Source organism: Heloderma suspectum, chromosome 3, assembly GCF_057233095.1.
Source record: "Heloderma suspectum isolate Gila_16-S chromosome 3, 16-S_ref, whole genome shotgun sequence".
Taxonomy (NCBI): Eukaryota; Metazoa; Chordata; class Lepidosauria; order Squamata; family Helodermatidae; genus Heloderma; species Heloderma suspectum.
Window position 1 is genome coordinate 139,687,489 of NC_139460.1, and position 14,961 is coordinate 139,702,449.

Sequence of the window (14,961 nt, forward strand, 5' to 3'; positions counted from 1 at the left end):
TTGAACCAATCGGTTGTTCCATGTCCGGTTCTTACTGTTGCTTCTTGACCCTCATACAGGTTTCTCAGGAGACAGGTAAGGTGGTCTGGTACTCCCATCACTTTCAGAATTTGCCACAGTTTGTTGTGATCCACACAATCAAAGGTAAGGTGGTCTGGTACTCCCATCACTTTCAGAATTTGCCACAGTTTGTTGTGATCCACACAATCAAAGGCTTTAGCGTAGTCAATGAAGCAGAAATAGAGGTTTTTCTGGAATTCTCTTGCTTTCTCCATGATCCAGCGAATGTTGGCGATTTGATCTCTAGTTCCTCTGCCTCTTCGAAACCCCGCTTGTACTTCCGGTAGTTCTCGGTTCACATACTGCTGAAGCCTAACTTGTAGGATTTTGAGCATAACCTTGCTGGCATGTGAAATGAGCACAACTGTACGGCAGTTTGAACACTCTTTGGCATCGCTCTTCTTTGGAATTGGAATGTAAACTGACCTTTTCAAGTCTTGTGGCCACTGTTGAGTGTTCCAAATTTGTTGGCATATTGAGTGCAGCACTTTAACAGCATCATCTTTTAGGATCTTAAATAGCTCAGCTGGAATACTGTCATCTCCACTAGCTTTGTTGTTAGTAATGCTTCCTAAGGCCCACTTGACTTCACTCTCGAGGATGTCCGGCTCAAGTTCAGTGACCGCACTATCATGGCTATCAGGGACATTCAGATCTTTCCTGTATAGTTCTTCTGTGTATTCTTTCCACCTCTTCTTAATCTCCTCTGCTTCTGTTAGGTCCCTGCCTTCTTTGTCCTTTATCATGCCCGTCTTTGCACAAAACGTTCCCTTGAGATCTCCGATTTTCTTGAAGAGATCTCTAGTCTTTCCCATTCTGTTGTTTTCCTCGATTTCTTTGCATTGTTCATTTAAGAAGGCCTTCTTGTCTCTCCTTGCTATTCTCTGGAATGCTGCATTCAGTTGGGTATATCTTCCCCTTTCTCCCTTGCTTTTTGCTTCCCTTCTTTCCTCAGCTACTTGTAAAGCCTCATCACACAGCCACTTGTCTTTCTTGCATTTCTTTTTCTTTGGGATGGATTGAGTTGTTGCCTCCTGAGCAATGTTATGGACTTCCATCCATAGTTCCTCAGGCACTCTGTCTATCAGGTCTAATCCCTTAAATCTATTCCTCACCTCCACTGTATATTCATAAGGGATATGATTTAGGTCCTACCTGAATGGTTTAGTGGTTTTCCCTACGTTTTTCAATTTAAGCCGAAATTTTGCAAGAAGCAGCTCATGATCTGAGCCACAGTCAGCTCCAGGTCTTGTTTTGACTGACTGTATAGAGCTTCTCCATCTTTGGCTGCAAAGGACATAACCAGTCTGATTTCGATATTGACCATCTGGTGATGTCCATGTGTAGAGTCACCTCTTGTGCTGTTGGAAAAGAGTGTTTGCTATGATCAGTGTGTTCTCTTGGCAAAACTCTATTAGCCTTTGGCCTACTTCATTTTGTACACCAAGGCCATGCTTGCCTGTTATCCCGGTGATTTCTTGACTTCCTACTTTAGCATTCCAATCGCCTATGATGAAGAGGACATCTTTGTTTGGTGTTAGTTCTAGAAGGTGTTGTAGGTTTTCATAGAACCGATCAACCTCAGCTCCTTCGGCCTCAGTGGTTGGGGCACAGACTTGAATTACTGTGATGTTGAATGGTTTGCCTTGGATTCGTACTGAGATCATTCTGTCGTTTTTGAGATTGTACCCCAGTACTGCTTTTCCCACCCTTTTGTTGACTATGAGTGCTACTCCATTTCTTCTAAGGGATTCTTGCCCACAGTAGTAGATATAATGGTCACCTGAATTAAATCGCGTGTCCATTTTAGTTCGCTGATTCCCAAGATGTCGATGTTCAGTCTTGCCATCTCATGTTTGACCACCTCCAGCTTACCTTGATTCATTGATCTGACATTCCAGGTTCCTAAACAATATTGTTCTTTACAGCATCGGACTTTCTTTTCACCACCAGACACATCCACAGCTGAGTGTCCTTTCGGCTTTGGCCCAGCCACTTCACTCTTTCTGGCGCTACTTGGAAATACCCTCTGCTCTTCCCCAGTAGTATATTGGACACCTTCCGACCTGAGGGGCTCATCTTCCAGCGTCATCTCTTTTAGCCTTGTGATACATTCCATGGGGTTTTCTTGGCAAGAATACTGGAGTGGGTTGCCATTTCCTTCTCCAGTGGACCACATTTTGTCAGAACTCTCTGCCATGACCTGTCCGTCTTGGGTGGCCCTGCACGGCATAGCTTATGGCTTCACTGAGTTACGCAAGCCCCTTCGCCACAACAAGGCAGTGATCATAGTCTTCTCTAATTTCCACATTGGTTTGAGCTGTATATATATGTGTGCTTATTTCCAATATGGTACTTTTGCTATTGTAGTATGAAACTTAAAAGTAAGTCTCATACTACAATTAAGACAGTTAAAAAGTAAGTCTCATACTTTTAATCATACAAATTCCAAACATAGCTGCATGTATTGAGTCATGGTTGTACCTTTAGATTTAGAGTAGAGAGCCTTTGGCCCACCAGATGTTGGATTATAACTCCATTACCCCTGACCATTGGGCATGCTGGCTGAGGCTGATCTGGAGGGGCACAGAGTCTCCACCCCTGCTTTTGATCATGGTGGAGAACCAGCAGGACAGAGAAGGCCAACAGAGCTTCTCTGTCCAGCCTCACCTTGCAGGCCCTGCCCCCTCCCCTGGCATCTCCGATATGGGGGAAAGGAAACGAGATGACTGGGAGCCAGGAAGACACACAAAGGAAAGGGCAACCTGCTGTTGAGGGATGTGTATGTGTGTAGCGGAGAAGAAGGTTCAGAGAGGGGGAGAGGCTGCATCGTTTCAGAGCTGTTTTCTAAAAGGACAAGCCTGGGGGAAGCTTGGATCTATCTGTGTGTGCAAACACAAAGTGCAGGATAAATTTTGTGATAGTGTATGAAAGAAGACAAATGTGGATGGATGTGTGGGGTGCCTCTGGCCTCACCTACTGCTGGCATGTGGCCCCTGGCGGGATGCTTCAGTTGTTCCAACTTGCCCTGAAAAGACATGCACTTCCACACATCGCTCATTATTTTTTCTGGAGGTTTGAGAGAGGGAGCCGTGGAATGTGTGCAAGAACTGAATTGGATCTGGATAAAACAGTACAAGTTTAGTTTTATGTGTATGCTGGTGTGTCCTAGTAACCTATACTGTCCACATGTGAGTGTTGGGAATATATTTATGTCTCCATTTTGAGATACTGGGCTGCCTGCCTCTCTGTTAAGATGAGCCTGTTACCCAAATGTATTCCTGTCTTGTTTTCCATAACCAACAGACTTGTCCTTTGGGAGGTTCTGTAGTTCGATGTGACAAACTTGATCAAGCGGAGATCAGGAGTTTACTGATGTGTTTCCTTCATATTTTAAAAAGCATGTCAGATGGTAAGCAGAAACTAATTTTGTTCTCTTTTTAATTAATTTTGAAGATGAGTCTGTACTGGATCTTGATCTTTCAAAACTGTACATTAATGGCTGTAATATGCCATGCCGTGCTTGGAAGGTGATTGCATCGATCAGATTCACTACTTATTTTTATAATACTCAAAATCTATCATTGAAACTGCAGGACTGTAGATACTCAACACTAAAAAAAAATCAAAATTTTGTGCCAGCTAACCCCAATTCTTTCACCATCACAAATTATACAAATTAAACTTGCATGTTTTTGTGTGTTTTTTTTGCAAAATATTGATCTCTCTAAAATACCATGGAGTCAATTTGATTATAAAGTGGAATGAGAAAAATTCTACAAATAATCTTGAATTATTTCAAGATCAGGCTTTTGGGGTGGGTTAGGGTATTTTTAGAAATACAATGTTTTTAATGTAGTATTTTATTGCTTTAAACTGTTCTTTTGTTGTACATCGCCCAGAGTGGCTGAGTGACCAGCCAGATAGGCGATTGATTAGATAGATAGATAGATAGATAGATAGATAGATAGATAGAAAGAAAGAAAGAATACTGTTGGCCTTATTCAAGCAACCATAAATTGTTTGTAATCCTCACTAGGATGGTATAAAGAGACTACATGGCGGCTCAGTTTGTTCTTGGAAATTTGGGTTGAGATGTATGCTGTTACATAAGAAAGTAATAGGCTGTGTAATAGTCCTATAAATATATTTTGAAAGCTGTCTGTTAAAAATATAGCTTCAAAGGGATTTTTTGTTTGTGTAGCTACAGACTGTTGCCTGCTACTTGGGTACTTAAAAGTAAAAATAATTGAATAGCTGGTAGTAGAGTTAGCATTTTATTAATTATGTTGTTATGCTGTACATTGTAGATGCTCTGTTCACATACTGGAACAAGGCCTCAGCATCAGAACTCATGGATTTTTTCACAATTGCAGAGTGAGTGGACTTTGCTGTTCTAATACATTTTACAGTTATAAGTTTTAAAGCCCAAGGTAAGTATTGTGTATAGTGCTGTAACTTAATGCAGTGAGGCTGCAGGACGGAGCCTTCTCCATGCAACTCCCAGATTGTGGAATTCCTTCAGTTTTAGGCCAGTGTTGAAGAAGGTTTTGTTCCCTTTGGCTTTTAATGGTTTTTATGTGGAATTGATTCTGCTCTCTGTTTATTTGGTTTGTTTTTAATTTGTTTTAATTTTATTTTTATTTTTATATACTACTTTGGGGAGCCTGTAGCACCAGCAGTTCTAGGAGCTACCACATCCTGGCTGAGTTCACACAACACAACAACCCACCCTGCGAAATAAGAGACGCAGTGTGGGCTGTCATCAGAACAACCTATGGTGAACCCGACAGACGGTTGGGCTTACCATGACTTGTTCTCCCGCTCAGTTCTCCAGCCAGCTCTGGCATGTATCCTAGAGGACTTGGCAGCAGAACCTGTCTTTTTTGCTGCCAAGCCCCCCTCCCTGCTCTGATCATGACCATTTTTACTGCAAATAAGAACTCTGAAAATGGGGTGGACCCGAGATCACCCTTAAAATGACTTGGGGAGGGGTGGAAAGGAAGGGTGGACCCCAAGGGTAAATCCAACATTTTAAAACTTAAGGTTAGCTTTTCTAAGGGACCAGTCTGATCTCCTCCCTCCCCCCCTCCCAACCTGTCAGCTGTCAAAGGCTGTTAAACTAACATATATTCAGCCCTGTCTTGTCAATGACTTTGTATGTTTCCTAGTACACTTTGTTCCCTTTGCTGAAACATGCAAGGCAAGGCTGTGTATCCTTTGACAGCTGCAATTGTGCCCCTCCATAATTGCGAAAATACAACACAAACTATAAAGACATTTGTGCACATTCCCAGGGCTTAAAAAATAATAAAAACAAACTTTCGGCCCCTTTTTGTGCAATTATCAGGGTCAAGGTGTTTTTTTTTTATGGGTTGCTGAACGAGTACTCTAAAGTACTGCTTGGGACCCGGTGGAGGGGCTGTCACTGCAGCATGGGTGATATCACTTGGCAAGAACAGCAACAGTTTCTGCCATTCTTGCCAAGCGGCTTGCTCGCCAATGCCCACAACCCACAATGGGTTGGCAGTGCCGGGTTTGGATGACATGCCAACCCGTTGTGCGTACAACCCCTAAAACAAGCCATGGGTTGTTAGGATGGCTTGTTGCCCATACATAGGCCACCATGTGGGAATCAGTCCAGGTTCCCATGACAAGACAACCCACCATGGCTTGCCACCCACAATGAGTTGGCATGTTGTATGAACTCACTCCCTGGCTACACTCTGCATGAGAGATGAGACAAATGCACATAACCTGGCCTCCAGAAAGGTGGCAACTGCAACATGGCAGTATAGTGTAGGAGAAGATACATACAGGCATGCATTTCTTGGCGGATGAGGGAGGACAATTAAAAGCACAGGTAAATTATTGAAGTTAATTATTTGATTATATTGTACGCTGACTTCTGGGCGTCAGTTAAGTTTTTTACCAAAGTGATAGCTAAATTTAAAACTACAATAATTCTTACTGTGTTCTTTGCAGAGTGTGCTTACATCAATTTCAATACATGGGGAAACGATATATAGCCAGGTACTGTGTATAACTTAACCGTGTGATTTTATTGCAACAGAATGCTTTACATTTTTGTCAGTTGAATAAGGCACACATAAGACTCGAAAGGGATGCCTATTGATTGGAGGGTAAGTAATTGGACTTGGTAGTCCTTGACATATGTTACCTGTGGTTCCTTATTGTATGTATGTTCTGATTTTGAAACCTCACCCCAAATTGTTACACTATATAGCCATAGAACTTTATGTTGATTATTGAAACTGTACAGGTTACATACAGTTGTGGCCTAAGTGTATGTGAGCAACTAAGAAAGCTGCCACTTTCAAAACCATGCATGGCACCTGAATGATTGTTATCTGTAAATTATTCCTATGTCTCTGGATTTTCTCTGATCACACTGAGTAAAGCATGATATTGCCACATATGCCTCCTATCCCATCCACGCTGGGCACCCTGGTCTTCGTTCCACTACCGCCTTGTAGTGGCAATTTACCTGGATTGCGGCATCATTTTAATGTAAAAAACAGCCTCCACAACTCATTTTAGCATTTATAGGCAGATATTAGCCACCTCTTGATTAAGTGGTTTATTCCAGGAAATCACAGAATGTATCAGTTCTGATACATTGGAGAAAAACGCAACATATATTGTTTTTCCTCTGCTCAGATAATTATTTGGAAGCAATCTCACCTGGATATTTGTTGATTCTGCCTTCCACTTTTTAAAATGGCAACATCTTGAAAGAAGGCATGGAAAAATCAAAATATAGAAGAGCATGCTGTTCTATGAGCCAAGTTGAATTATATTCTAAACCCACCTTAAATTGTTGCAACACTTGTATTGATATTTATTACCATCTCTCCAGGCTGTTCCTTTGAACCCTGCATTTGTTATGCCTGATTCATAACATTTTGGCTTAGTTCTTGCCAAACAGCTGAACTGGTAAATCAGTATCTGGGTTGTATCACTTTAGACTGCAGGTGAGGGCTCTGTCAAAAAAAATGCCTTCATAAATGAATTAGATGTCAGGGAGAAGGGTTCTAGCCGTCTCATTGACATTCTGACTTCTAGCATGTGAGTCTTCACCTACTTAATGTGACAACAGTGCTTGTGTGGATGCTTCTCGGGGTGAGGGGGGAAATCCCTTCATTTCTTAATTATTGAATGATCTTAATGTATTCAGTGATATTTAAAAAATTGTATTTAGGTCTAAAAACACATTGTAGTTACAAAATTATGATGATTTTCTTGAGCTTTAGTTATAATTCTTGTGTTTTGTACTTGGCATGGTTATATTAGTAGAACAATTTGTAAGAGGAAGAAAATGTATTCAGTAGCTCTTGATTAATTTGTTAATATATTAGGCTAGTTTTACTGATAATGTATCACTTGATTGTGCTGCATGTAAAAGCATTGAAAGCTATGCACGTTTCCGATGATCATGGGTTTGTTGAAGAGATTCACAAAGAAATATTAACTTTTCACATTAGATACACCAAAGGAATGTGTTAGCAAAAAAAGTGCATGCAATCTTTACACACCCTATGGTTGAGGAAACAGGGATGTGTGTAATTCTGGTATTGGTTTTCATTTCTTGTCAGCTCTGGTGGTGGTACACACTAGGAGGTTAGTCTGTACTGATTGCTAACACAGATCACTTTTCTATTTCCTTCACTTGATTGCTGGCAAGTTTAACAAAGTATATGGCTCTACTCCCTTCCTGTCTCGGTAAGATCTAGGTTGTTAGTATCTCAAATAATTCTGCTCTTACTGCATGTGTACTTACTAAAGACTCCCTGACTCTCCTTTAAAGTTTTTTTCACAAATTCATATAACATACATGCTCTTTTTAAGTTCTAACTGAGTTGTAATTTTGTACATGTAGCAAATCTACTGCTCTGAACTAAATATTTCTAGAACAGCCGTGTGCTACTGCTTTGGATCATTTTAGAAGCTTTTGAATCAAGAAGTTACTTGCTGTGATGCTTGTGGAATGCTGCCTATTTTCTAGCTATTATTTTTTTTAAAAACCAAAGTACAGTTGTCAAGTCGTTAGTCATCTTGACTGAGTCTGTTTTTTGGACTCTCACTATCACTGGTTACCTCCACTCCATCCAACTGTAAATAGAGTTCATTCCAGTTTGGAAGTAAATCATATGGACCACATAAAACATATGGACCATAGATAATTGCCTTGGCTGGCTGGATAACGTCACCAGGATGTTAACTGAAATAGACAATAGGCCGCATTTTATTTTCATCTTCTTGTAGACTTTTTTGCTTGAACTGCTTAACTAACTCTCTCCCTCTTTGCTGCAGTGCAACATGTCTAACTTTTGCTTCTGTCCCATTTCACCCATCTTGCAGGAACCAGGAGGGGTTGGGATCCATAGTTCATGATCGAAAATCTCAGACATTGCCTGTTTCCCGTAACAGAACAGGGATGATGCATGCCAGATTACAGCAGCTGAGCAGCCTGGATAACTCTCTCACATTTAGTCACAGTAAGTTCCATGACATCATAACACCTGAAATCTCATGTAGTACCACGACACCAGAGGCAGGTTGAAACCCACACCAGAGCACGTCATGGACTTTATTTTTCTGGGTGACAAAATGAATTCTGCTCACTGCTGAGTAGCAATACCAAATGATGACACAATATGGAACATGGTTAACTACAGCATTTTAACACATTATAATTGAAATATTCTGTACAGTAGTATTTGGTGGACTTCAAAATTATGCATTTATATTCTGTTTTTGCTTTCAGCTGCCATTGGGAACTATTTCATTAGACTACACTTTCTCCAGAACCCTTTTAAAATGGTGAAATGTGCTTGGTTGATCATGTGACCATGTTTTGGCATAACGTTTAAGAGAAAATAATTTGAAGTGGTATAAAAGTTCAGTGAAAAAATGTAAAGTCCATGATTTAGTTTGGATGTGAAGAAGCACCCAGTAATGAAGTGACTTTTTCTGTGTTTTCAGTGTGAGAAAAATATCAAGTTTGCTTGGAATTTCTGTAGACAATGGTAAGACAATGAGGTTGAAGTCAGCTTGTGTTGGAATTGCTTGAAATGAAATCTAGTTTTAAAGCATCTCTGAAAATATTTATGCAGCATCTCCACTTAACAAACTATTTTTTGTTTGTGAAATTTCAAAAGTTCAAAAGAACAGGAAGCTTGCTGAAATTATAAAAATTATAATCACAGCATATTAACCTTGAGCATATATATTGCTCGTGATTAATATAGGTAACCATTTAACTATCTATCTGTATCTCCATATGGTAAAATTCTCTTTTCACTTAGCAGAATAATACTGCCAAGTGAATTAACATATATCTACAATTGCTCAAGATGAGTTATGCTTCTGAGGGGTGGGGGGTGTAGCCCTCTTCCTCTATTTTCATCCCTGAAGTTTTTCTTTCCCTTGCAGCCATAGGAGTGAATGACTCCATTAGTTCCTATGGGAAAGGGAAAAAGAAGCTTCCAGTGGTAAAATTGGAGGATGAGGGCTGGAGGCCGCCATCATTCATATCAGCGCAGTCTGGAGCATGCAGACTGAAAAGGGACAATGCTAGCACCACTCCTTCTTGGTTAGCATATTCTTGTTTCAGCTGGCCAGCCAAGAGGAGAAGAGTCCTCGTAGTCAACCAGCAGAATTGGAGCTCTTTCAAACATCAGATTTAAGGTAGTTCCTGAGTAAGGTGCTTGAGAGAGTGGTGGCATCTCAGCTGCAGGTGATCTGGAATGAAACTGATTATCTGGATCCATTCCAGTCTGGGTTCAGGCCTGGTTTGAGAAGGAATTGGCCTTGGTCACCCTGATGGATGACCTTCTTCAGGAAGGGGGTAGGGCGAGTGTGACCCTGTTACTTCTTCTCAATTTCTCAGCAGTTTTCAAAACCATTGACTATGGTATCCTCCTGGATGGCCTCTGTGAGTTGGGAGTTGGAGGCACTGTTCTACAGTGGTTTGACTCATACTTGCAGGGTTGGTTCCAGAGAATAGCATTGGGTGACTGTACCTCTGCTCCATTGAAGTTGAACTGTGGGGTGCCACAGGGCACCATCCTGTCCCCAATGTTATTTACTATCTATATGAAGCCATTGGAGCAGTCATCAGGAGATTTGGGGCAAGGTGTCACCAAGTATGCTGATGACACCCAGCTCTATTTATGTGTGACATCTGAATTGGGAGAGGTCGTGCAAGTTCTAAACCAGTGCCTGGATGCAGTTATGGCTTGGCTGAGGGCCAATAAACTGAAGCTGAATCCTGATAAGACAGAGACCCTATAGGTTGGCAGTTCCCAGGTCTGGGAATTGGGGTGTTTGACTGTTCTGGATGGGATTGCACTCCCTCTGAAGGAGCAGGTCTGTAGTCTGGGGGTGTTCCAGGATCCATCTTTGTCTAGGTGGCCTTGGTGGCCCAGAGTGCCCATTACCAACTTTTACCTCACAGACTACTGCAATGTGCTCTATGTGGGGCTGCCTTCATGCATTGTTCAGAACCTGCAGCTAGTGCAGAATACAGCAGCTAGGGTGCTCATTGGGACACCTAGCTATGCCCACATAACACCTGTGTTAAAAGAACTGCACTGGGTGCGTATTAGCTACCAAGCCATGTACAAAGTTATGTTGCTGTCATACAAAGCCCTAAACAACTTGAGACCAAGATACCCAGCAGACCGCCTTCCCTTGTACATGCCAAGGCTTTGGCATCAGCAGAGGAGGCCTTGTGGGTTATTCCAAAATGAACAGAATGTTGCCATGTAATACCCAGACAGTGGGCCTTCTCTGTAGTGGCACCCACCATCTGGAAAACCCTCTTTTGTATAGTTCGGGAGGCAGAAAATGTGACATCTTTCAAATGCCTCCTGAAAACACACTTGCACACCCAGGCTTTCCCTGGACTGTAAGTAAATTAATTTTGCTGCTCCATTTTACTGCTCCTTGATTTTTTATTGTAATTGGAAGTGTTTCTTCCAACTACAGCATGTTGTGTTTTAATGCTGTATTTTAATGTTGTATTTTTGATATTGTATTTTAATATTGTGAACTGCTGAGAGATTTTATTAAATTCAGTGGTATATAAATGTCACAAATAAATAAAATAAGACAGACACGCCCTCCCACTGCAGTTTCAGTGTTCAAGATATCTGGTTGAGAAAGGAGCAGTTGTTTTTTGCGTTGAGCAACCTGCTGTTCTGCTTTCCTGAAAATCATCACATACACCCGCTATATATCTAACTATCTAATATATAATGGACAAATATAACATCAGTAGCTTCCAAATGCTATAGATCAATTCAGTTACTTGAGAGGTAAAACTTGAAAGAGCTCAATTTTTGCTTAATAAGAAGAACATAAGAAGAACCCTGCTGGATCAGAGCTAGGGTCCATCTAGTACAGCATACCATTCACACAGTGGCCAAGTAGCTGTTGACCAGGAACCCACAAGCAGGACACAAGTGCAACAGCACCCTCCCATCCATGTTCCGCAGCAAATGGCGTAAATAGGCTCACTGCCTCTGGTACTGGAGGTCGCACATAGCCATCAGGACTAGTAGCCATTGATAGTCTTTTCCTCCAGGAATTTGTTTAACCCCCTTTTAAAGCCATCCAAATTGGGGGCCATCACTACATCCTGTGGTAGCGAATTCCATAGCTTAACTATGTGCTGTGTGAAGAAGTACTTCCTTTTATCTGTCCTGAATCTCCCACCAATCAGCTTCATGGGATGACCCCAGGTTCTAGTATTTTTAGAGAGGGAGAAAAATGTCTCCCTATCTACATTCTCCACACCATCATAATTTTGTACACCTCTATCATGTCTCCCTTTACCCTCCTTTTCCCAAGGTAAACAATCCCAGCTGTTGTAACCTTCCCTCATAGGGGAGATGCTCCAGCCCCTTGATCATTTTAGTTGCCCTTTTCTGCTCCTTTCAGCCAAATTTTTCACCAGTGAATTTAAAGTTTTGTATCTCTCATGATTTTGGGTTAACTAAGTAGCGCAGTAGCTGATCCAAATGTTGCAAGTCTGAATCCTAATTCATATGTTCTGATTTTTGAGGAATTTATTCATGTTTTCCTTGTTGCCATTGAAATCTAATGGTCAATGTAAATATAGAAAATAATACAGCTTGTAATACAGTACAGAATTTTGTTTAATCTCTGTGGAACAAATATATCATAAATCTCCTAAAGAGGATTAAAATTCCAAATATAAGCAATTTGGCATTAGTGTTTGCTGTTATTTTTAAAGGTAAGCTGTGCATGCTACAAGTTGCATGCTGCAAGTTAGTGATCCAGGAATATAGCAGACCTTTCCAAAACCTTGATCTGGCTTTTTTTTTTAAATTAGCTTTCATGAAAAGTTATTTTTAAAGTGTACTTTTAAGGTTACCAAAGGGTTAAAATACCCTTAAATACCTTTGTTAAAATGATGAAAATTCCAACATAGTGAGTTTATTCAAATCTTGAAGACTTCATTCTAGCCAGACTTGAAGGCCAAAATCCAGAGGGCCATGTATGCCCAATTTCCTAAGTATTCCCCTCAGACAGTATACCATAGGACCTCCAAAATTATTATGTAAATAATAATTCCCCAGCTAAAGAGTTTGGAGGTTCTCCAATAGACTTTTTGAGCAGGAACATGGCATCACTGAATGCACAAGGTCTTGGATCCAACTGTGCGAGGGCACTTCCACTCAAGCAAATGGCAGCCCTTGATTTCCCTCTCCAGCTGCAACCCCCCACACCATATCAGATACTGTTCTGGAGGGCCCTTTAGGGAAGGAAAGTGCAGTAGAATGGAGGAGGAAGGAAAGCTGATTCCAGAAGTGGAGTCTGCTTGTGATTGTTGGAATCCAACCCATTATTTCATTTTAAAATTTCTCATCCCTTTTTGAACTCAGGCATTTAAGGAGTTCTGTAGGAGCAATTTCTGAGAAGGATGTCTATGAGGAAATATCGGCTCATACAGTGCCACTCTCCCCAGCATCTCTGCCTAAACAGTCTTACTTCTTTAAAAAAAAAATCATTTAAGCACCTCGTCTTCCAAACGTCCATAATATTAGTAGTCTTGGAGACATATTTCACATTTTATCAAGATTCTTTTGTCACTTAACCACTTTTTCAGTTATAGTTTTCTCTGCTGTTTTCTCTAATAAAGGATCACCTTTTTCCTGAATGTAGTTTGATACATTCTTACTGGGAAGAAATGTTGGTTTTGAATTGTGCTTAGGATTTTCTTATCTGGAAATGTGTTCTCCAAGAGCAATAAGTTGGTTGATCTTTATATAATTATATAATTATAATAATTATAAATGGAGCTCCTGAGAGCTCCAATTGAATTGAGAGGGCGTGGCCTGAGTACTCCCAGCAGCTTTGTGGGCAGGAAGTTTCAGTCTGTTTCCTGTCCCCTAGCTGAGCAGAGCAGAGGAAGATGCTTCCACTGGTCTAGGGGCTATAAAAGCAAGCAAGCTCCCAGAGAGTGAGCGATCAGAGCGAGCGAATGAACAGGAGTTTGGCAGGGGAGGTCAAGGGGGAGGTCCTTAACAATTTTTTAAAATGTCTTTTTCTTTAAAGTTCACAATTCCATACCAGTGGGACTCTGTTGTAACCTCCCGTGAATAGAGGACAAAACACAGGCTATCCCAGTACAATCAGAAAGCTAGAAACATAAAGGGAATAGAGACTATGGAAGGAAAAGACTCTCCAGTGGTGGTGACCTGCAAGGTGTGTGCAATGTTTGTTTTCTTGCCTGAGATCAACATGGCCTACTCGTGCAACAAGTAGAAGTTGATTACACTGTTGGAAGAAAAGGTAAGAGGACTGGAGTGGCAAGTGGCAACTCTCCAGGGAATAAGAGAAGATGAAGAGTTCTTAGAACGGTGGAACTACAGCAGCAAAGCAAAGTACAGAAGCCACAAGAGCAACAGCAAGCTGAGGCAGAAGAGGAGAATGCTGAGGCAAGGAAAAATGAAGTAGAAGATACTCCTTGGAAAAGGGTGACAGTTAGGAGCAGAAGAACTAGAAGCCACTCTGCACCAGTGGAAGCAATGGAACTATGGAACCATTTCCAGGTGCTTGAAGATGAGACTGAAGGACAGCCTGCAGAGGAAGAATTACAGGGGAACCCACAGGAGAGAGAGCAAGAGGCTGAAGGTCAGTCAAGCAGAGGTGATGAAACCAAAGCCTACAACTACAAGAAGAGAAGAGTAGTAGTAGCGACAGACTCCTTGCTGCATGGGATCGAAACCCAAGTATGTCGTGAAGACCCATGGACTCGCCAGGTATGCTGTCTCCCAGGAGGACAGATTAGAGACGTGACTGAAGGGTTGCCTGCACTCATAAAGCCCACTGACAGGTATCCCTTTCTTCTCATCCATGTGGGAACAAATGGTACCACCAAGTGGAGTTATGAACAAATTAAGTCAGACTTTGAAGCTTTGGGAAGGAAACTCAAGAACTTTGGGGCCCAGATAGTTTTCTCATCCATCCTTCCAGTAGTTAGAAGAGGGATAGAGAGGGAAAGAAAAATACTCCGGGTGAATGACTGGCTACGAAGGTGGTGCCGATGAGAGAGATTTGGATTCTGGGACCACGGGCTCTACTTCCTGGAAGATGGACTGTTGGTAAGGGATGGGTTGCCCCTCACAAGAGCTGGGAAGAATATGTTTGGCCACAGCATGAAGAACTTCATCAGGAGGACTTTAAACTGAATCCCACAGGGGAGGGAGACGTAAAGTTGGGGGTAACAATGGATGAAGGCTCATGCACCACAACAGAGAGAACAGCTCTAAGAGCGCCCAATATAGTCTTCAAAAACATGTAGGAAGAAAGCCAGACTATAAAGCACATGGTCTTCAGTGTCTATAT

The 14,961-nt window shown here is 41.5% G+C and overlaps 1 protein-coding gene across 1 annotated transcript in view; it reads left to right on the forward strand.

Moving 5' to 3' along the window:
- Positions 1-14,961, forward strand: part of DOCK9 (dedicator of cytokinesis 9) — a 177,674-nt gene that overhangs the window by 128,765 nt on the left and 33,948 nt on the right. The window contains exons 35-38 of the mRNA XM_084844704.1: positions 3,367-3,472; positions 4,371-4,437; positions 6,046-6,093; positions 8,443-8,579. Of these exons, the coding sequence (XP_084700830.1) occupies positions 3,367-3,472; positions 4,371-4,437; positions 6,046-6,093; positions 8,443-8,579 (358 nt within the window). The remainder of the gene's footprint in view (positions 1-3,366; positions 3,473-4,370; positions 4,438-6,045; positions 6,094-8,442; positions 8,580-14,961) is intronic.